The 24,647-nt window shown below is 36.5% G+C and overlaps 1 protein-coding gene across 2 annotated transcripts; it reads left to right on the forward strand.

Moving 5' to 3' along the window:
• Positions 1-887: 887 nt before the first annotated feature.
• On the forward strand, positions 888-21,900 carry LOC116173357 (carnitine O-palmitoyltransferase 1, liver isoform). Of its 2 annotated transcripts, none has more exons than XM_031490770.1 (11): positions 888-1,192; positions 7,807-7,957; positions 8,012-8,148; positions 8,201-8,477; positions 13,299-13,819; positions 13,867-14,071; positions 14,121-14,228; positions 20,200-20,225; positions 20,381-20,446; positions 20,838-21,270; positions 21,321-21,900. In XM_031490770.1, exons 2-11 carry the CDS (start codon positions 7,817-7,819, stop codon positions 21,723-21,725), a joined length of 2,319 nt encoding a protein of 772 aa, XP_031346630.1. In that variant the 5' UTR covers positions 888-1,192; positions 7,807-7,816; the 3' UTR covers positions 21,726-21,900. The 2 variants fall into 2 exon arrangements, with proteins under 2 accessions (XP_031346630.1, XP_031346629.1); XM_031490769.1 differs by lacking the exon at positions 20,381-20,446 and adding an exon at positions 20,586-20,651.
• The last annotated feature ends 2,747 nt before the right edge of the window (positions 21,901-24,647 follow it).

Consider the following 24,647-nt stretch of genomic DNA (forward strand, 5'->3'; position numbering starts at 1 on the left):
TGGATATTGCAGGTGAGAGAGAAGGGAAAACAAAGAGACAAGCTCTCTCCTTATAGCATCGACATTCGACATACATGCACTTCCACAGCAATGTCGATTTAAAATTTAATGCCAGTATAATAGAAACGCGATAAAGAGAGCTAGCTTGTCTCTTAGTTTTTCCTTCCCCACAATGCAGCACTGTTCCTTTGGTTTCCTACATGCTTATTCTGTTCTATCGAGTGCATATACGTAATTTAGATGTAATACACCGATTACGTACGTTACAAACTAAAATCCTACTATAGCATATATTGCTAGACAAAATAAAATTGTATAACTGTATATACCTACTGTAGGTAGCTGCATGTACTTCTGAATTGCAACTATATACTATTTAAATCTGTGCTAGTATGAAGCGCCAAATCTCTAAATGTTAAGGTCAAGTAAAGTGTAAAGGTAGGATTTTAAAAATGTACCAAGAATATAATTTAATTTAGAATGAAAGTCTAATCATTCCAAGTTCATACAACAATAACGATAGGCGACAAATTATTAGGCAAAATTTAAATTCTGACAGTGGTACACATACAAATCAATTTTCATACAAGGTCATTTTTTATACTTTCCATTTTGATTAACTTGTTTGGATACGGAAGCCGCAATTTGCACTCACAAAAACACCAAAAATAGTACATAAACAATTCTGAGATTAATTTTCATATCGACTGGATTGACTAATATCACAAGACGTCATTTGTTTGCCCAAATAATAATAAAACACATAATATACGAGTGCCTGAACCGGTTCTGAGAGAGATGACCTCTACTGACACACAGGGACTTTCATATGAGCAATCTTATCATATCATGTTGCAAACATGATAAAAGGGACATGCTCATTGAACTCTCTAGTCTAGAAGGTTGCGTTTACAACTTCATACCGGTAGTGCGACTGTTAGTAGTTGAGTAGTAGTACCACAGAATTACTGTTCTGTGAGTAGTACGAATGCGAACGTCATTGTTGAAGCATCCTTGATTTTAGGACAAAATTAAACGTTAATGTAATTGTGATTAACGAAACGATTTAGTAGTGGAGAACATTCCAAAGTGTTTGGTGTATATTACCTAGTTTTCGTTTTGGGGGGTTTAGTTTTAATAAAATTAGATAAAAGTTGTGTGATCTAGAGTACGTTTTATAAATAAACAAGAGGTAAGATTTTTTTGGTTAATTTTCATTGATCATTTTCTCCAATTTGCATATAGTTAGATGATGTCCCAATTATTTCTAACCTTCACATCGATCAGAAGTACGAAATGAAATTGTGAAAAGTTGTTTGGCCAGCTTTCGTGTTGTTGTTTATTTTGAATTGCATTCTAAAACGTATCAACCTTTGGTTTCTAATAAACTTTGGACCCTTTCGGTGTGTTAAATTAAATTTTAATGCGGGGACACTATTTTCGGAATTATGTAATGTAAATGGAAAGCGGTCAAGTTTGATTTGCTTAATCCCACCAAAACAGCTAATTTCGTATTTTCTCCCCTTTGGCTATTTACGATTTCAAATTGACGACGTCACCGTGAAATCTTCGAGACATCTCGTAAAAACGGCTAAAAGAAACATTTACGTCACTGCAGCGTGTGGTTTACAGTACAATGTCTAAAAAACAAGACGGCACGCATTAGGCAAATTTGCACTATTAACCTTATTATGATGTAATCGTAATTAGCTATTCAAACGCATTTTACTTCAACCATGAGGACTTTTCCCATTTGAAACTCGAGCAATGTGTGCTACAAGAAGATACGAAACAATTTATAAATGACGAGCGTAACCTACTTTTTAGAAAATGATGCGGATTCCCGCTCATATGGCTTCATAATCTAATTGAATTTCTATTCTTTACCCAAGTATTTCAATTAATCATTATTATTAGACAGCTAATGAAGAAAGTGTACACATCCGCGTTGCTTTGGGGTATAGACTCAATGCCATTATATTTAACTTTCAAAAAAAATAGGTGTAAGGTATGCAGCAGTTTGCGTAGACAATTAAACTGCTTTGTCAATGTTCGTAATAAATTAAAAATTTAAATTGATCTTTCATTCAATCCTAATGCTATGTTAATGCCCTGCATTTTAATCACCTCTAAACTAAAGTTCAAGATACCTACTTCGTTGGTAAAACGCTGGTACCTACTCACTACGGATTACAGGCAGTGGCGTAACATCATTTTAGAGGCCTGTCTTCAAAAATATTTGGGGGCCCCGTCATCAGCATTTTTTAAGCGATGTTAATATGTAGAAAATAGTGTCTTGATTTATGCTGATTTTGCATTTTGTAATTCATTGGTTCACACTTTCACAGGTCCATTGTAAAATTTAGCTTCACTGCGTTCAGTTAGAGCCCAGTTGATTTTGTTGTAACTCTTCGTTTTATTGTGACTTGTATTGACTACCGCTATTTGTAACTAAGTAACCCTTGAATTTGTTTGTTATCTTTAAATGTCATCCTTATTTTGATTTATTTAATATTGGCACATTCTTTCAATGTTGAAACTCGTTTAATTTGATTAGTGACTTCAATTCTTTATGTACGAATCTGCCTTTTTTAATGTCTTCAACTGTTTCGTCCGTGCAGAGGTAAATGCTGGAGTGTTAAAATTACTTAGCGGCATTAATCTCGAAATACAACTTCAGTCTATGGTTACCAGATCCAGGGCCTCCAGATACCTTCTGGATTGGAGAAGGTCCCGCTAATTAACAAAGTATTTCATTTACCTTATGTAAGAGACTTCGGAATGTTAGTTTTTGCAAATGAGCAAATGAAATTCGGGGCTCGTCTTCATTGCGTAGCTTTGAGGCATTGTAGTTACGCCACTGGTAACAGGTAAATATGAAACGAGACTACACTAGTATCTTCAAACGAAATAAATCGCACCAGCGGACTTCGTTACAAGCTTCGTTAATATTTGTTATAAAACCATTGGTAATATAATTTGAAATATAATTTGTAAAGCTGCAACTATACTTCATATTATGACTTTTATAGCTTCATACCTTTGATGCTAATCTACTTATCACAATTTTTACGAACGACTTAAGACTGTTTTTTCAATGTCGTTAATGTAACGTAACATTTTGAATTGTTAATCGTTGTTAATCTAGAAATTAAGCCGATTACCGGATTACCACTTAGTAAAAGTGTTACCATGGAATGATTCAATGGTGTTACCTATGTAAGTTGTTTTCTAGAGCTTGACTTATTTTATAGACATTTTTTTAAAACCTCCATTTACGTAATTTTAATCAAAAATGCAGAAAAGTTTCTCTCGAATAGTAGGGATGGAAATTATCAAAAAATAATCTATGTTTGAGGTCGATATGAGTCGAAAATAAAACGATCGATTCGAAATCGAAATTCAAAAATCGATTTTAAGTAACAATTTGCAGTAAAGTAAAAACTGAGGTAAAAACAAAGTAATCATAATATTATAATGATAAAAGAAACGATTTAAAGGCAACATACATTATTAAAAACAATATATGTTTCAACTTGGATATAAAACATTCTTTTGAAATACATAGGTAGGAAAAAAAGAATTTTAATAAGATGGTATTTTCGTATAAAAAATGCGAAAATTTAATACAAGGCCAACAATTGTAAGGGGTTTTGGAGAATCTTGAATTGGAAATATTAAATGAATGGCGACATGCACTTTGTGATCATTCTCGTAATTTGTTACTATTTTTTTAAGTTTTGGGTTGTTTTCAAATTTCGTCAAGCGGAATTGTTTCGATCCCCCTTTAGAGGGGGATTTCTAATGTTATTTGGGAATTTGTCCTACAGTTTTCTCATACAGGCGTGTTGGTATTCACTAATCAGTAATTCAAATAACCCCACACTAATTCCGGAGCGAGTTCCGGAGGGATGTATAGGGTGTCCAATTTGCGACACCGCTAATTAGTGGTAGAACGATACCGATATTGATATCGGTATATCGGCATATCGGTATCGTATCGTATCGGCAAGGTAATTGCGCCGATATATCGGCAAACAATTTTTTTAGCTGTTTTAACTCTTCAGTGCATAAATGAAATACTTTATTAAAGAAAATAAAATGTTTTATTCTAAAGTTAACATTTTTACTAAAAAAGTTAAAAAAAAACAAAAAAAAATATACCTAATATAGCAGGTTCTAAATACAGTATATACTTAATACTTAAAATTTAACTTTTTGATATTATGATGCAAAAACACTAACATTTCAGCCCTATCTGCATTTAGTCTATTTCTTTTAGGCTCGTAAATATTACCCAATGCACTAAAAAATTGTTCACTTGACACACTGGCAGCGGGTGCTGAAAGGTAGACTGAAGCTGCGTTGTACAGAATAGGTAATTTGTTTTTTTTCTGCCTCCCACCACTCAAAAGGGGATTTATCTTTTAATAGAGTTGAAGATGCCAAATATAATATTATTTCATTTTCCCAACCTTGCTTTTTTGTAGTACTGGTTTCGGAAGCTGAAGTAGAGGCAATGATCTCAAAAGTTCCCCAAAACGTATTTTGTTCATTTTGTTTTTTTGCTTGACCGTGTCTAAATAGTAACGCCATCTATTGTTTGCCGATACGATACGATATATCGGCACGTAAATATCGGTATCGGCCGATATATCGTATCGGCAAAAAAAGTGATATCGTTCTATCACTACCGATAATTGTTAGTCTTTGGGCCAAACCTAAAAAAATAAAAAAAAAATTGAAAATGTTCGCTCGAGATACGGGGGAAAATAAAAAAATTCCGAATGCGAATGACTATATTTTCTTGTTAAAAGGGATACAGCTCGCGATATAGAAAAATGTTTAAGTATTACAATTAAGTTTCTTTATAAAGATCTGCCGTTTTAAAATACGTATGCAGGTCATGGAAAAAAGTTATTGGATTTAAACCTCATTCTTTAAATAGAACCGAGAATAGAACACCCTGTATATTTTAATTTAAAAATATAACATTAAATTCTCTCTCTTTTCATTACTGGTTTTTCTTTTGGTCCACCTTACATACTGGCAACTATTAAATAACAGAACACCAGAATCCGAGCCAGAATCTTTCTAGAAAGTCTGAGTGACTAGATTTCACTGGCACAGACGGACGGAATTCAGTAAGCTGAAAAGTCTTTCGTAAGGTTGGAAATGTCTAGGGAAAAAATATATAAGTTGGAATACATCAATGTAATTACTAATTACGTTAAGATATACAGTGTGTTGTATTTAAAAAATACCAACTTTGGGTAAAATTTCTGAAATGCCCAAATTTTTTTTACTACACCACTGGATTTTACCTAAAAATATCAAAAATAAACCGTGTTGGCATTCTTTCTTTGTTACATGGATAGTAACGTATGATAGCATCCCAAAATGTCAAACTTTTCGCACACAATCGTTTTTTTCTATCAAAACACCCCAAACAATAATTATGGCACCTTGGCAACCTAACTTCTGGCACCAACACACGGTACAGATCAGTATTTTCCGAAAGGCTGTATGGATACAAAAATTTTTATGGTGGTTAAAACCGACAAGTGTATGTAGTATCTCAAAGGAGTATCTTAATAAATAGGAGAATTGTTGTTGCGCTGGTAGGTATTTGAGTTTATACATGGGCCCTACGTTTGCTTTTGTTCGAAGCATCAGTAAGTAGTTAAAATTTTAAAAAAACCTTGGAATTAACGAGTCCGTCCCATGCGCATGTTTGATTTTCACTATATGTGCTACGGTTGTTTAATCAGAACCAGTTATGGTTAAAATTTCAAAAAAACATCTACAACTAAGAAAGATGACATTGCGCATTTTTTTGCACTAAAGAGAAAATATACAGGATGCGTCAAAAATTTTATATAATTCAATTATTTTTTTACTTTTGCTCCGAAAGCAAGAAAAAATTATGACAGACGAATACGAGCATTTGTTTTTAAATCCAAAAAAACACCTGATTTTTAAATGAATTTGTTCCATATAATAGCCGCTAACTGTATATACGATATGTATTTCTTTACTAGAAGACTAGAAGCATCTCTGGTTAAAATTCCCTGAACAGTTAAAATAGGTACATACAGGGTGTGAATCTTTCGGCTTTAAATAAAATTTTCAGTTCAAACCCCGTACGGACGTCACTGGTAAAATAAAAAAAATCTTTTACGTCAAAAAATGCTCCTTAATGATGAAAAGGTATGTACACAATTTGATAAAAATATCTAAGAGTGATGAATAATTACGATGTAAAACTCACGAGAAAACTCACTTTTTTCTTAAAATTTAGCACCCTGTACCTCAAAAAGTAAGAGGTTTAGGACATATGTTGATATAAAGTTTTCTCCTTAAAATCACCCGAGCATTCACACCCTGTATTATCAGCACTCAATTAGTTAACACCCTGTATATGACATTTACCGAGACATTTACATGAAACATGCCTCGGAAAATGTTCAAATTGTAAATAGATATCTCATAAATGTGGAATATTCGGGCGGATATGTATTGGAAATGTTGAATTAACACGATCTGAAAACCAGGTGTCAAATTTGTGACAGAACAGTTTCCTAGCTCAAACCAGATATTAAAGAAAATCGTTCTTAACAGTCTTACATCCTTATGCATAGAATCCAGTGGCGTAGTCAAAAAAAATTTTGTACCACCGTTTCTGAGATTCGACCCAGAGTTGGTATTTTTAAATGCAACACCCTGTATATTTTAACGTCAATTTTTTGCATTTTCTTTCTGATTACATTGATATATCACATCTATTTTTGTTTATATAATTATATCGAGAATGAAGTATATACCATATTTTTCAAAATTTTGAAATCACATGTTTCCTACCGTCAATCATTTTTATTGTTTGATACCAACTGTCTTCATTGGATACAATAAACAAAACAAAATCGCTATTAAATATATGGCCTACTACTTAATCACAAACAGTAAAAAAAATAGGGTTTTATTTATAGTCCATGGTTAAAATTAAAAAAATATAGATTGTGATACATAAAAGCTCGCATAAAAGTAATCAGGAAAAAGAATGAAAAACAATTGACGTGTGTTGCATTTAAAAAATACTACCATTGGGTCAAATATGAGAAACGGTGGTTCAAAAAATTTTTTCTCAAGACCATGGGAAAGGCCAAGATTCCAGTTCCATATCTATTAATTATGATGCAGTTTCTAACCTTGGATTGAAGCACTAACGAGTACCTAGTTGCTTTATTATTCTCTTGATCTGGTTTCTGTAGGTCTGCAGTAATGAAACTGTTGGGTCATTCAGTCTCACCAAAAATAATACTTGATATAATAATGTATAACTCTCGCCAGGAAAGATTGCCGGTCACAGCACACCTTGTGTCGATTTACAATCTTTGTTTTTCTTAAGATGCGAGAGACTTCCAGAATAGGATCGTGCCAATGTTGAATGAAAAGTCTTTTTGTTGAACATTGACACGATACTAACCCGGAAGTCGCTCACATCTTTAGAAGAACATAGATTGTAGACCGGGATCAAGTGTTCTATGACCGGCAATCTTTCCTGGCGAGAGGTTTAGGTATTAGCATTCACTAATAGTATTTGTCAATGGTATTAGGTACCTATGGTGTAACAACATAAAATTCTGGCAAAAAATTACCTTGCTCACTCAAGGCTGGTGCAGGTCATTTACTTATGTAAGAGTTTTTTTCGCGTTGAAGGCTAAGACGAAATAAAGTACTTTATGACCCAAATTAACATAGACAATAATTATATTAGCGTTAACTTAAAATTCGTTTTCGTTTCAGTCAATAAATTATGGCAGAAGCACATTCTGCCGTCGCATTTTCGTTTACGGTAACTCACGAAGGTTGGGATGTTAATTTTGACAGAGAAGTTCTGAACCTCGTCTGGCAGTCAGGTTTAAGGTCGTGGAAAAAGCGTTTGGCTCGCTTTCAGGTTTGTATACAATGAAAACGTCGAAGGACGGGATTAATTAACGTATTATTACAGAATAGCATACACAACGGAGTTTACCCCGGTCATCTCTGGACGTTATGGGTGCTAATCAGCATAACGGCGGGAATTCATTTCTCAGGTTTCAAAGTGCCTTACGACCTTGTGACGAAAATTATGCCGTACATGCGAGGGTAAGAGCGACGGAGGAAGTGGCGCGATTTCTTACCGTCCCCTATGTTTTAGTCAATCTCTAATGTGGCAGTTGGTCGCGTGCGGTCTAGTATCGTTAACGATTTGGTTGTGTATTATATTTACGCTACGTTACACTTTAAAGCTCTTGCTTATGTACAAGGGATGGATGTACGAGGCCAGGGGTAAAAATAGGCAAATTTCTCGAGGCACGAAGTTGTGGCTCTCCGTTGTTAAAGTACTGAGTGGGTGGAACAAGCCAAAGCTTTACAGTTTTCAAGGGTCCCTACCAAGGCTACCATTACCGTCGTTGCACGATACCATGACGCGGGTAAGATCACAGTTTCGTAACTGACCTTCCAATTACGACAGACCAGTATCTAACGTATTTAGACTGTTCCAAAATTCTAATTCATTATTAGAGGCTTTCATTTACATACAATGGACTTGGTTGCATCTAATATTCCGTCTGCAGTAACAAAAGAAAAATATTTTCACGATCACTTTATATTGAAATAATTCACAAAAACAGTACTGTTATGTACTGCAATTCTACAAGGGTATTGGAGGCTGATTCGTCCAGAAGGTAAGTTCTGATGGCGAGGGGAATATATTGCTTCTACATTCTCCTCGCACATTTAATCACACTACCTAGTATTTTGCACAGGTACGTATGTCTGAGGACCCTTCCTCTCATAAAATTGTAATATTTCACCTCTTTTTTAAGATTTGATGAACTTGTTTTCCGACTCTTTAATTAAGAACAACCAGAACTATATAGAATTAATTATTGAATTAATGATCTCATTATAAAGTTTTGGATTAGAAAAAGTGGAATTTGTTTATGAAGGACATATCAAATAGCGCCGTAGCGGGACAACTTCAAGAAAATAATCGACGATTATGTTAGTAATTTGTCCCTTCTTTGGCACCAAACAAATAATTTATCGCCAAAGTAAGTAGCGCTAAATTTGCCGCTTTTTGGTCCCTAATTGGATCTGGAAATAAATTTAGGTCTCTTAGTAAGGGGAAACAGTATTGAATTTTTTTGTAAATTTAATGCTAAAAATATGGGATCAGTACCAATTAAGCGCGCTTCATTTGACATTACACAATCTAATCAGATGAGGTTTCTGCAACACATCTGATTAGCTATTGGCCACCGGTATTTATGCTCACTCAAATGGCCGGGCTGAAATTTCCAAATTCGGTAGTCCAATAAGGCCCATTGGTAATTGAAATTTTTAGGTCGAGCGGCAGGTTTATCTACTTGTAAGTGAGCGATTTTACCGATTTCTATCGGCTAATAACCAATTAAGGGAGCGCATTAAAATATTAATTTTTCCCCTGCTTCCCCACACCGAAGCCTGTCGGCTGCCACAAAAATAATCTCTCTGGGAATAATTCGAAACTTTACAATTTCCTTATCAGCGGTTACACGGCTCTACAAATGAAAACATTATTTTCACCTTCTATTTCTCACTCTTAGAAGAAATAAATAAATATAGAAGCTAGTAACGAAGCACCCAATTACTCTCGCCCATATATAGCTGGTGGTCATTAAAGCTGGTAGATTTCATATACGAAACGGGTGCGTCGTTACACATTGGAATGTTTGTTGTATCGCAAGAAGTAATTAATTCTTCAGTAATAGCTTCCCTAATGTTCCATTTTACCCATATAGCACATTTGCAATGCCCCCCTCTCTCTCTCTCTCTCTCTCTCTCTCTCTCTCTCTCTCTCTCTCTCCTCTCTCTTCTCTCTCTTCTCTCTCTCTCTCTCTCTCTCTCTCTGCTCTCTCTCTCTCTCCTCTCTCTCTCTCTCTCTCTCTCTCTCTCTCTCTCTCTCTCTCTCTCTCTCTCTCTCTCTCTCTCTCTCTCTCTCTCTCTCTCTCCTCTCTCACTCACTCACTCACTCACTCACTCACTCACTCACTCTCTCACCTCTCTCACTCTTCTCACTCTTCACTCTCTCACTCTCTCACTCTCTCACTCTTCTCTTCACTCTCTCACTCTCTCACTCTCTCACTCTCTCACTCTCTCACTCTCTCACTCTCTCACTCTCTCACTCTCTCCACTCTCTCACTCTCTCACTCTCTCTTTCTCACTCTCTCACTTCTCTCACTCTCTCTCACTCTCTCACTCTCTCACTCTCTCACTCTCTCACTCTCTCACTCTCTCACTCTCTCACTCTCTCACTCTCTCTCCTCTCTCTCTTCTCTCTCTCTCTCTCTCTCTCTCTTCTCTCTCTCCCACTCTCTCACTCTCTCACTCTCTCACTCTCTCACTCTCATCTCCACTCTCTCACCTCTCTTCTCTCTCTCACTCTCTCACTCCTCTCAACTCTCTCACTCTCTCACTCTCTCTCACTCTCCTCACTCTCTCACTCTCTCACTCTCTCACTCTCTCACTCTCTCTCACTCTCTCACTCTCTCACTCTCTCACTCTCTCACTCTCTCACTCTCTCTCTCTCTCTCTCACTCTCTCACTCTCTCACTTCTCACTCTCTCACTCTCTCACCTCTCACTCTCTCACTCTCTCACTCTCTCACTCTCTCACTCTCTCACTCTCTCACTCTCTCACTCTCTCACTCTCTCACTCTCTCACTCTCTCACTCTCTCACTCACTCATTCACTCACTCACTCACTCACTCACTCACTCATTCTCTGCCCCTCTCCCTCGCTTTCGCGTTTTAAAATGGAAAGTCAATTCCTGCCCCTGTCACAACAATAAACTCAATGTTGACTTTAAATTAAATTAATAACTTGGAAGACTCGGTAGCCAAATAAACACAATTAATTGATTGACAATGATTACAATATTCCAAAACTGCGACGAACTTTCGCCGGAAGCTCGCGCACCAACGGTGGCTTCGGGCGGAATGGGTGTGCTTCGGCGGCCACCAGATGTTTTCGGTCTCTCTTGCTTCTGGTCGGCGATGGTGAGCTCCAGGTAACTAGAATGGAGAACGGCCCAGCAATTTTAAAGGGGAAGCGGTGGGCGGCTACTGGTAAATGCTAAAATAAACTCAAAGCGCACAGCAATTTCCCTAATTGGGAACAGTAAACAATCAGATTCGATAGCGGTTTCTACGGGAAAGCAGATGCAGGAAAGTGAGACAATGCTCTCCCCTTATAATTAATGAAACGGAAAGTAGTAAAAAGCTTACCTTCCAATTAACGGAGCGGTAGGAACTCCTGTGCAAGAAAAAGCAAAAGCTATAGACGCGGTGCGGTAAACTTAATGTAAAAGAAAAGAGTCAACGGTCTGAATGCAAAATAAATTTATGGAAAATATGTAGATTTTTAAAAAATACTTACAAAACGTACCTGGAGAAAGTGCAAAAGGCTGATATTTTACGGTTAAAACAACAAAGGTAAAAAATACCTTATACAAAATTCGGCTATGCCATGAATGGAACGTAAGAGATTCTAAGTCGGCCGGCGTATTCGGTTATCTACACTAAACATTACCACTTACGCCTTAAAAATACGGGACCGGGGTCAAAATTAAATTTTTTGCGCATCTAACGGATGTAATCTCGGCTTAATCGGAGACTGTCACCTGTAGCCATTCAACTAATTACAGTTAATTATATTTATCCAAATATTCGAAATGAAATATCCAAAATCTGTGATCCAATTAACACCTGTTGTTGATTGAATTTTGGTATCAACCGGCTGGGTCGGCGCTATCAAGCTGGTAACGGCGTAAACCTGCATGACATTGCCGTTCCAATGCTGGTTTTAATTTACCATGGCAAACAAAAACTTGTTAATAATAGCTTAACGTGACTGAAATTCTAAAATATTAATTTGCTCTTCTAAATTACAAAGAGCTTTCGGACGCAACAAAACATTTGAAAGATCTCCACGGGTACGGTTGCAAAATGGAAAAGTTCAATACGAAACTTAAGCGCGTTATCGGCGGTAAGATAAATAATTAAACAAAATCAATCCCTCGTCTCGTAGAGGAAATAAGTAAATACAGAAACTACGGTTTCTTAGTAACGAAGCGCCCAACTATACAGGGTGGTCATCATAAAGCATACAGCATAGTTTTTCTTAGTAATCTATATAATCTGGTCATAAAAGGTTTGCGATATTAGGTGCACTTAACTCGCACACAAGTGCTGACAGTTTGAAAGCTTCATTTTGTTTTATAACATGGCTGACTGCTCAAGATTAGGCGTAAACAAATTTGCACGATTTTTTACCGTCGCGAATCTCAGCAGCAGCCTCTTTTTCTAGTTTTCTCCCGTATTTAAGGGATTATTTCCACCATAAAACAATCGTATTTATGAAATTGCAAATAACTCTCCAATCAACGACTGAACACACCAAATGCCAATATGAAACGCGCTCGGTTCCTTCAGGAAAGATTAAAATTACTTCAATCAAAATAAATGGTATACAGATTCCCAAAGATAACTACTAACGGCAACTTACAATTTAAAAAAAATTAAAATAACTTACAGATGGATAAAATTCCCGTCTGCTACGAATGGATCTTATCTTTCCTTGGAAAAGAGAAATGTGGAAACAGATAGATAGATACTTTTATTTCCACGTTCACCATTGGATATATACAAAAATAGACAAAAATAACGATATGTATATGTTCTAAAAAATAATAAACCAAAACAAATAAAAAGAGTAGATGAATCTCATTACAATTATTGTGAAGATAGCGTTTGTACGGTACAGCTAAACCTCCTGCACGTCCCTCTTCGTTTTCTTCGCGATGATGGCAATTTAGACGGAAGGAATGGTGAATCGAAACAAACCAGCATCAAAATTCGAGAAAGTAATACACGTCACGTACTCGGATTTTTGCACAACGGAACGAAACTTAGGTCCGAAGAGACCATGGCGCGTTATCGCCAGACATATTTTTGTTCAAGTTCACTATGAAGCGGTACATGTGTAAATTTTCTTTTTTTCTAAAGCGACCACCCGGAACTACTTTTTTAACATTAATCTAGAATTAGTTTTGAAAGAGGTGACGTCAACTTGACAAAACTTTAAAAAAAGCGGCAAATTTAGCTCTTCTTATGCCATCACGAAATTTTGTTAGCAAACCCCAGATTCGGAAATCAAAACAACCCCGCAACTTTTCGGCCTTTTTGAGTACAATATGACTTCTTCTTGCAGTATCTGAGAAGCGTGCGTCCATTATTGGACGATGCGAACTACAACAGAATGGTCAAGTTAGCCGCCGACTTTGAAAACGGCATTGGAATCAAGTTGCAGCGCTATCTATGGTTGAAATCCTGGTGGTCTACCAATTACGTCTCCGATTGGTGGGAAGATTACGTGTACTTACGAGGCCGCTCGCCCCTAATGATTAACTCAAATTTTTACGGAATTGACGCTATACTAACCTACCCGACCAAAATCCAAGCGGCCCGCGCCGCCACCGCCATCAACTCTTGCCTTAACTATAGGAGATTGGTGGAGCGACAAGAATTGGAACCTATACTAATTCAAGGCCTAGTGCCACTCTGCTCGTGGCAGTACGAGCGAATTTTTAATACGGCCCGAATACCGGGCGCCGAAATCGATAGGATTCAGCATTGGTCCGATGCCAATCACATTGTTGTCTATCACAAGGGGCGGTATTTTAAGGTTATTATTTATAAGGGAAGAATCTTGCGTCCCAGCGAGATCCAAGTGTATGTATTCCACGCCTCGTCCTCGTTAGTTCAACTGAACTTTTCAGGCAAATCCAGCAAATTTTAGATGACAAATCGCAACCGCTACCAGGAGAAGAAAAGCTTGCCGCGCTAACCGCGGGCGATAGGGTGCACTGGGCCCACGCGCGAAGACACTTTTTCTCACGGGGCGTCAACAAGCTCTCGTTGGACACGATCGAGAAGGCCGCCTTCGTCGTCGCGTTGGACGACGTGCCGTACGAATACGAGCCGGTGATTAGCGTTTCGGTTTGGGGACTAGTCTAAGAATGTCTCGTTACAGAGTCAGCCCGATAAGTTGGATCGCTTCGGGAAAATTCTGCTTCACGGGAAGGGGTACGATCGATGGTTTGACAAGTCGTTTACGCTGTGTGTAGGCAGTAATGGCCGGGTAAGTACAAACAAAGCACGACATACATCATACATTTCTCATGCTCTTTTAAATCTGAGGCAATTTTAATAATTAATGTGTGAACTTTTTTTGTTCAGTTTTTTGTAATAAAATTTACATGTAACAAATTGACTAGAATTGGGACTATACGTTCTTAATTATGCGTGATAAAGTATTCACGCTATATCAGGTGAAAATTTAGCATATTTTTCAAGAAACGTAGTTTGATCTGCAAACTAAATTTTAACTACAGATTTAAACGGAACAATTTTGGTGTGAGAATGAGTTTAATTCCTGCATTATTTTTGGTAACTTTTTCATTCTTTCATAATTTTTGGAGGAATTTTTGATCATGGATTGGTATGCTTGATTGATCACACAAAACAATGGTGCAAGGTACAATAAAAGGAGGTGTTTCCATTTTCAGATATTAGCCTTGTTCAGTTGAAGTTGACACCACGAATGCGACGTGGTCCTCTTGTAATTCTTGCTTCAGTTGTCGGCACTCTCCTTGTGCCCTGGTTTTCCACAATGGTAACACTTGAGTCTTGTTCCTTTGAAATGAGACGACCGATTCTCAAACCATCGAAACTTGATGGCAGCATTAAAAGGAGGTGGCGTCCTCCAGCTTGGCTCCAATTCTCATTAGTTCTGTGACACTCTGGAAATTGACAGAATGACTCTCGAGTCCTGCACACGGCATTTCCTTGTCAAAAGTCACCTTAGATAATTCTGGCTTGCGATTCCCTTCCTTTCGAACTCGCTTTCCCTATGTTATGTTATAGGTTTCTCTCGCAGGACCTTACGTACTGTAGGCGGCAATTCGCTATTCCTTGGATTAGGATTATTCACAGTGACTCTCCATTTTCATATAAGCGTCATTCAGTTTAGTGGGTAACTTGCTACATTTTATACACTCCTTCCCCTCCAGGATAATCTCTCCATTCGGATTTCCCAATGATCAAAATCTTTACCGGCGAATTGGGGGTTTCTAGTTTCTTCGCATCATTACAGTGGCTACATTTTAAAGTAATGTGTGTTAACAAGTGCACTTTAAAAGTAGATTTAATATTGGTTACGTAATCGCACAGATCACATTTTAAAGCTTTTTGGTTTAGTAAATGCATTTTAAAGCGAGAAATATTAGTCGTTGTGTAATCACACTGGGGGCATTTTAAACCCATGGAAGTCTTCTGTGTTAACAGATGATTTTTAAAATTGCCGTTACTATCGGTTGCATAATTACACTGGGCACATTTTATGTCTCGTTTTATATGTATGAAAGTTTTGTGCTTCAACAAGTGGGTTTTGATGAGAGTTATAATGGTTGTAAATTGTAAAATCCCACAGTGGACATTTTAATCCTGGAATTGTTTAGCATTAACATATATGCTTTTTAAACTTTATTTATTAGTTGCATAATTGCACACTTTAAGTCCTTGGAATTCGTGTACATTAGTGGATGCTTTTTGGAACAATTATAACTAATTGAAAATTTGCACTGGACACATTTTAAATTGTTAACCAAAACTTTAAGTTCTTTTTTTTTGCCGCTAGAGGTCTCGTCCTTATTTGGAAACGCGAATATTGTTTTAACTGATTTTTATTGTAACTATTAACTATAAATATTTATATTATTGATTACGCTTGGGCGTTGCTAAAAGCGGTGACAGTGGGGCCCGGTATTGGGAAACATTTCAAGAACTTTCTAAGTTCCGTTGATGCGACGGCGATGACGGTCATACACACACTATGATATTATATTTCTTTATTTTAACACATTAAAGGCATTTTATAAATAATTAACATCAGAAATGACTTTCAGCTTTCAGACTAAGCAATGCAGGAATAACACGAAAGTACGAATATACCTAATGCCGAAAATCCGAAAGATTTACGTTATTCCGTTGCTAAGATGCTGATCGATTTATAAAAGGTGCCGGAGCACCAATAAGCTCCTTTTTGAGAATCAAAAATGCACAAAATATTTCCATTTTCCGTGATGGGGTGGCAACCGACTCCTTAGTCTATTCTCCACCTACGGTCACAATTTTAAATTAATCAATTCATTTTGGAAAAATTTCCAAGTCAAGACCTTGATTCCCTGGACTGACGTCCGTTCAAAGTTAGTATGCATTTATTTGTTATTGTAATTGTTTGATGAACACTTTATTAACGGTCCTTTATTTAACATAAAACCTCGCATAAAACTCACTTTTCTTTTTTGTTTGTTTGATTTTTTTTTGTTATTGGTTTCGGTAGTTTTTAGTACTGTTATCAGTATTACTAGACATATGTTTTATTTTTGATTTATTTTTAACTCTTATTATAGTCTGCCAGGTTGTAAAATGTTGTTTTTGTTCTGAAATTGGAAAGGTTATGTCTTTCTGTTGGGAAAATAAAAGATTATTATTATCTTAAAATACTCTTGGAATTTTCTTAGAACCTTCTTCAAGTTGTCATAGTATCTTTTTAGAACTCTATTACAACCCTTTTTTTAAATTTTTTAGAACCTTATTTTGAATATTTTTTATTTTAAAAGATCCGCCCCTACTCCTTAGGAACGCGCCACCCTCGAACTTTTTTCCAAAATTGAAAAATGCATACTTTGTACTCTTAGCGTATTAAACAGAAATGTTTGTTTCGGTTCCCTCAGCCATCCACTTGTAAGTCGATATAGCGGAAGCTTATTTTTTCGTCCAAGCGCTCTAACTTTTAATGCAATTGTACTATGAGCGGAAAGGCTTACGGCAATTGAAACCTAGAATTTTCTTGGAAACTTCCGAGTCTTCGTAGATTGTTCTCCTTGGAGGATTATGAAGATTCTAAAAAAATTTCACTCTTCATTTAGAATCTTTAGGAGCTTTATCGAATCTTTACAATCTTTAAATACTTTAGAATCCTGTTATGATCTTCTTAGAATCAGTATGGAATCTTTTGAGTTTGGGGCTGAGTGGTAGACCATTGGGGCTGAGTGGTAGACCAGATGGTTAATATTTTTGACCAATCTGAATCTTAACCCCTTGGGGGAAACTGGAAGGACTAAGAAATTGTAATGATCATGTACCTGATGATGTATTCCATGTTAAACCCAATAAACGATTTATTATTATTATTATCTGTGAACGTTTTAATATTTTTATAACGCAGAACCATGGGAACAATGAAATCCTTAGACGACACAGCCTTGTGGGTCAGAGGACGCATGCGGTATCTGCATATTTTGTATTGCAAAAAAAATGTTACCAGTATCATAATCAATTAGCATAAGGCGTTTGGCACCAGGGCAGCTTCCCTCAAGCTCACCTGTACAATAGTTTTTTTTAGCGCATTTTTCAACGAAACTGGGTGCGCTATTGCTTGATTATTAGTTGATTTGAATTTCGCGCCAAGTGAGTGCACATCATGGCTGCCCCCATGTAGGTGTCATTTGTCAATTCAGCATTAGCAGTCCATCTTAAGTTTAAGTTCGTGGGTGCGCTATTGCAGCCACTTTCTCTGTCCGTCCGTCTGTCCGAGGCCTTAACTACTCCTACAGTTCAAGATATTTAGTCGTTCCTTTTGCATTGGGTAGCGTATAGCTCTAGCACCTGAGCCTAGGAAAATCTTGACAATTAAACTGCGCATGCGCAGACTGCGCAATATCAACGTCCTTATTTATTAATATATTTTGTTGAAATTTTAACCACAGATATTTCTGGTGAAGGCAAACATCTCGCATAAAGTAAAAATCAGATGTGCGCATGCGCAGACTGCGCAATGGCAACTTTCTTATTTATGGAGATATTTCTTTGAAATTTTAACCAAAGTTGCTTTTAGTGTAAGCAAACGTATCGCATATTGTAAACATCAGAATAATACGCACATGCGCAGGATGATATTTATCGAGATATCTTTTTGAAATTTTAATCACAGATGCTTCTGTTAAAGGCAAATACAACTGATATTGCAAAAATTAGATGCGCAGTCAGTGCCAACTTCTTTATTTATCAAAATAGTTCTTTGAGATTTTAACCATAGATGCCTCTAGTAAAGAAAAACATATCACATGTAGTAAAAATCGAAAACTACAAATGTTATTAGGAAAAGCAAACATATCGCACATAGTAAAAATCAAATCTACGCATGCGCAGACTGCAAAATGCCAACTTTTTTTCTTACGAAAATCCCTCTCTTAAGTTTAACAATAAACGCTTCTAGTAATAACAAACATCGCATAACCTATGGCATAAATTAAATGTGCTCATGCGCGTACTCCGCAACGCCAACTTTTTTGTTTATGGGGATATCTCTTTGAAATTTTAACTAATTAAATATGCCTCTAGTAAAGAAAATCACAGCGCACATAGCTATGGCCTTTTGGGTAGTACTGATCATCAATGGAAAATACGCTAAAGTTATTCGCCTTAGGGCGAAAACCTTTTTACTTGTTGTAGTAGCTGTCCTGACTATTCAATTTTTTTAAAGGCATAGCAAAAGATTTGCATACAGGCGATAAAAGGTGAATTGTGTCTTTACTGACAGCCCAAGAGATCACACTAATCATATATATTGCTATGTGCAATGGCATGCGGTTACTACCCCACCCACAAAACACCTGTCCAGCTAGCTCAAAGCAACACCACCTTTAAATTCGGAATTGTAATTATTTTCTTTGTAGACTTCCGGCTCCTGTCAATGAAAAATTCTATTACCCCCGCCACAGGCGGTCGAAATAAAATATGAAATCTTAAAATTACAATTTTTCTCTTAATAATCAAAATAATGTGGTCGTAGAAGGTTTGCGATACTGGGCGCAGTAAAACTGACAAAAAGCTGACAGACAGAATTAGATGACAAACAAAACTGGATTGATGAATAAGATGATACATTTTCGGTAGCTATTCGGACGGTAGAAACTTTTAATAAGAAGAGAACCTTAACAAAAAGCCTCACTGTGTATTGCTACTGCTTACCTTTTTGGGACAACACGTGTTAAACTTCGTACACCACTTTGGTTAACTTGCTTCTGCACACTTTATTTCCATACCGACGAATTACGTTTTCACATAAACAGGCTGACTGCCTGCAAAAAAATTCGCGTAAACAAGTGTACATGCTCTTCCACCTGGAGCAGCCTCGTTTTCTCATGGTATGTAACGGAACGCTCCAAGTCTTCTTTATGAAATTTCCAATAAGTCGTCAATGACGACGGAATGCGCCAAAGATTCCTACTTATCCAACATGAAATGCGCAATTCTTCGAACACTTGCGTCTTCGTTATCAGTGCCAGCACCAGATTTCGCCTATAGCGCGTTCACACCTCCAGATGCAGTATAGGGTCTTATGGACTAATTGCCTCTCTTACTAGTTTGCGTCATTCTTCGATAATACTATCCTTGTTTCTAACCGCATTGATGTCAAATTGACATATGATTAAATGGAAGTATTAAAACAAAACATAATCTCCTTGTGCTGTCATTGTCACGTTTGGCAAGCATGTACTGTATGTCCATAAGCACCATACTGCATCTGGAGGTGCGAACGCGCTATAACAATAAAACTTTTATCGCAAACGACCAGATGTCTCTTAATTAAAACATCTTATCTAAATAAGAACGTAGCTCAGATGAGTTGACGTTAGTAGCTCTAACTTTTGCTACAAGGGTCCTGGGTTCGAATCCCAGATAAGGCATGGATGTTTGTGATTGTATAGTGGGTTGAGTGGGAAGAGTAACTAATCAGCTAACACTCCGCCCACTATAAAATAGAGACAACAAATCAAAAATAAAATAAAATAAATGGGATAAAATAATATGACATTGGTTACACAACAATATGCCAATGTAAAGCAATTTTATTCATGGCAATAAACTATTATTATTATAGTCAATATATGTACATGCCAATAAGATTGATACATTCTTCATTGTATTCACTTTAATTTTTCTTCGTGTTGTCGATGTGACAATTAATACAGTTTTTGTTTCAGCTGGGTTTTAACTCGGAGCATTCTTGGTAAGATTTTCAACCTTTAGTCTAGTGACAGTATATCTGCTTGTCTGTACTCTCTCCATTATCCGACTTCTCATTGTACTCCATTTCTCCTCTCCTCTAACTATGATTTTTGTGTGTTTGTTAAAAGTTTGCTCCAGATTAGATTCTGTTCATAGGGGTGACGCGGCGGTGATGTCCCATGTTTGGGAACTTGTAGTGACCGACGAAACGCTTCTAATTCGGTAATAAAACGTTATCACGTCTTGTTATTTAGGTGTTAGGCTCCCGGTTTAAGGACTCGCTTTTTTTCTTTTCTTTTTTTTTGTTGTGTACTTTATGTTTTAGTATTATAGTTAATTTTTGGTTTTGGTTAATCTGCAGGGCCGATGCTGCCGTAATGGCTCATTTGGGTGAATATTTGTTTCTTGATGATGAATTTTCGGGACGGTAACTATCTTGTAATTTTTTACGTTCACTTTGTGTGTATTCAACTACCCTTTTACTCTCACTAACTACTAACGTTTTAATATTGTGTTGTTTTTCTTTTATTTGCTTAAAAGTAACTAACATCGGATGACTAATTCCATTCCCCAAACTAAAACCAAACCAAACACTTACGTGAGTACGTTACAGATACGATGAAAACGGTAACTGTATCGGCAAACCCGAAATTGAGCCCCCCGTGCCGTTACGTTTGCAGTGGGAAATGAAATCCGAATGCCAAACCGCTATTAATATGGCGGTAACGGCAGCACAAAAACTTATCGACGACATAGATCTGCGCATTTACGTTCACGATCATTACGGAAAAGGTTTTGTGAAAACGTGCAAGTTAAGTCCGGACGCTTATCTCCAAATGGCTTTACAGTTAGCCTACTATAGAGACGCGGGCAAGTTTAGTTTGACCTACGAGGCAAGCATGACGCGCTTATTTAGAGAGGGAAGGACGGAAACTGTGAGACCGTGCACGGTCGAATCGTCCGCTTGGGTTAAGGCGATGGAAGACAAAAGCTTCTCAACGGAAGAGCGTGTTAAGCTGCTTCAAGTGGCCTGCATGCAACATCAGGTAGGAATTCGTCACTGTAACGGATGTGCAATTCTTTTATAATTTATTAGATTGGGTATCAAGACGCCATGTGCGGCAAGGGAATAGACAGGCACTTGTTTTGCTTGTACGTTGTTTCGAAATACTTGGAGGTCGATTCGCCATTTTTAAAGGAGGTGCTGAGTGAACCATGGAGATTGTCGACTTCTCAGACTCCCCACGGACAAACCGGTCGTGTTGATCCCAGGGAGCACCCTAATTGTATCTCGGCCGGTGGAGGATTCGGTCCGGTTGCCGATGACGGTTACGGAGTTTCTTACATTGTGGCGGGCGAGGACATCATATTCTTCCATATATCGCATAAAAAGAGTAGCAAGCAAACTGACTGCCACAGGTTCGCGCTAAACATAGAAAGAGCTCTTGCCGATATGAAAAAATTGTTTGAAGACTACAAAATGATGAATGGCACAAAATGAACCTGATAGCATTGTAGCGTAATTTATTAAAAAAAAGGAAACTGAGAATGGCTGGGATTGGTGTGCTGGTTCTTTGATAGAGTAAGCCCAAATAGTTAAATGTATCACATATCGGAACATGATTTAATCGTTTTTGTTTTCAAGAAGTAACGCACAAATATGAAGTTAGTATTAATATGGAACCTTAAACAAATTTCAACTTTTATTGACTTAAGTATTATAATGTAATTATCTTTAAGCAACTATCAATGCAATGTTTTTAATCAGATTATATTATTGTTGAGTGGTAATGTTATAATTGTACGAAATGTGTATTATTTTCAAATGAAATAACTTCCAATTCTAAAGTTCTAACATGAAACTTCATAATAAAGACTACTTAATATATATTTCTTTAAAATAGCCCAGCCGTGTGGATTCGGGCTCTTTTCTGCCACACAATTGAAAGTTCCCATTGAGAGCAAATACCAAATTGGGCAAGACATAATCAGAAAGTGCTACAAATTTAATACTGTCAAATGTTGACTGATTGGTTTCAGATGGTTCCTCAACTAGTGGCAGTGTGAATATGAAAAGTTAAAAAAAAGGGTCCACAATTAGTGTTGGCTTCTGCTCTAACCTTAAAAATAGTTTCGAATGGAGTATGAAGGTACAAATGTTGATAGGTAATTGACAAGAATTCTTTTTTTAAGTTTGTGAGCTTGATATCGAAATAATTTTGCTACTCATTCCTTGGCGCCCGAGCTTGGTGAATTATGAGATTTGTTTTAACTTTTTTTAGTTTTAAACATGGAATATCCGGACAAGAGACAACCAGCCCACCACATTTAAGAAATCCGGCAATATGAAATTTCACTCAGTAGAGAGATTCAGCTGCGCATCTTTTTGGATCATTTTACTTCAAGTTGACTTGTACTAAGGTTTAGTCGATTGTTGTCGTACCTATTATTTCATGATATTGGGTATAAGTGCCATTTGTCAAACGCAAAGAATATACAGTGTGTCCCAGATCGGGGTGGGATTGCATGGGTAACTTTCTTATTATTAAAGATAGAGAATTGGTTAAATGGAAAATGTTTCCCAGTTTTAGATGCTAATTTAAAATTTACTCGTGGAAATTCAAAATGTCGAATACTGTCGACGTAAATTTAAAAAATAAAATTGGTCTTTTCCTTTAATGTCTTAGGGCCAATTCTACAATGAAGGTATATACCGAGAATAAGCTATACCTAGAATAAATGTCGACGGTTGCGTTGGTTACCATTGTGTCAACCAATGGCATACATGTTGCTATGGCAGTTATTCCAGGAATATCTTATTCTCCGTAAAAGTGTAATTGTAAAACCGGCCCTTATACGCCTAATTTAGAATTAATGTAAAAAAAATTCAAGATGGCTACCTTTGAGGAACATTTACCACTTCCTAAAGTTAAATAGGCGCCATGTTGGATTTTTAGATTACTTGATAGATTTTTAATTTTCTTTTCAATGAGCTATCATATATACCATAAGATTGAAAATAAGATGTCGGTTATATCAACGGTTTTTATATTTCACTAATAATGGTCAGTAATGGGCGATCAAAAATGAGTTGCTGTCGAGTCGTCTATGGAAGTTCAGGTTAAATACGATTTCCCATGTAAACAAAAATTCCAAAGGTGACTCGACAGCAACTCATTTTTGATCACATTGTATTTTAAACATCTGATGTAATTATTTTCATGGTTGTGTTGCCTCGAATAGATTTTGTTTTGTTTTTTTTTAATTCATCACAGCCTACTTGATTAAAATATAAAAACCGGTGATATAACTCTTACGCTATGATAACTCCTTGAAAATAGAATTAAAAAATCGATCAATTAATCTAAAAATCCAATATGGCGCCAATTAAACTTTAGGAAGTTGCTAAATGTTCCTCAAAAGTAGCCATCTTGAATTTTTTTATTATCCCTCTCTTGTTTTGGGCCCTCAACAGGCATGCGCCCAATTACAGAGTGACCCGCATAATGCTATTTAGAGGTGCCTCTGCAGAAGGTCTTAAGATGGTCTATACTACTCCGGTATTTACCTTACGAATTAGGAAAACTGCAGGAAAACCTAATTAATAATAATAAGATGCTACAGAGCTGGGCAGTATTCGATTTTGTAAATACTTTTTAGTATTCAAATCCTTTAAAGTATTCAAATACTTTGTAATTAAATACCTTTATGGAAGCAGTATTAATTTGTATTTGTAACTCAAATACTTTCACAAATATTTAGTATTCGAATACTTCGCAAAGTATTTGGATACTTCGTAAAGTATTCGAATACTTCGCATAGTTCGTTGATGAAGGACTCCATTTTTTGTTTGAGTGATTATTAATATATGATGAAAATTAATTGAGACTCAAAAATTGTTTATTTTCTAACGGCTATCGATTTCAACGAGAATTCATTTTGTGTTTGTAAATTTGAGTGCTGTGTGTAGGTATTTTGTTACCAGATAAAGATTGTTTATTAATTCAAAAGTTCAAAATTTTGCGATCCCGTTACGATTTTACATCATGTACTTTGTAAGGTTCCTTATGTACTGATTTCATTATTTTTTTGTTTTATATAATCCAGTGATTCATTATCATTTGTACGTAGCTCATTTGGTGCTAGTAAGTAATGTAATGTCTATTTTTGAATGGTCCTTCTTTCTTTCTTTATGACGAAGCCACGGCAATTAACGATGCTAATAATATGGCGGCTGTCAAGGCATGGAATTTATAAGTAAAACCTAGAGGTCTCTACCATCAAGAAAAATGCAAGTAAAAAGGCATCCCTAATCACTGCAATCATTTAAAGCTAAAGAAATGAAATGTTAAAGTTAAAAAGACAATTGATAGGGTGTCTCTTATCTATTCTTAATTTTTGTTTGTGCTAGTCCAACTACTTA

Source organism: Photinus pyralis, unplaced genomic scaffold (genome assembly GCF_008802855.1).
Source record: "Photinus pyralis isolate 1611_PpyrPB1 unplaced genomic scaffold, Ppyr1.3 Ppyr1.4_LG6, whole genome shotgun sequence".
NCBI lineage: Eukaryota > Metazoa > Arthropoda > Insecta > Coleoptera > Lampyridae > Photinus > Photinus pyralis.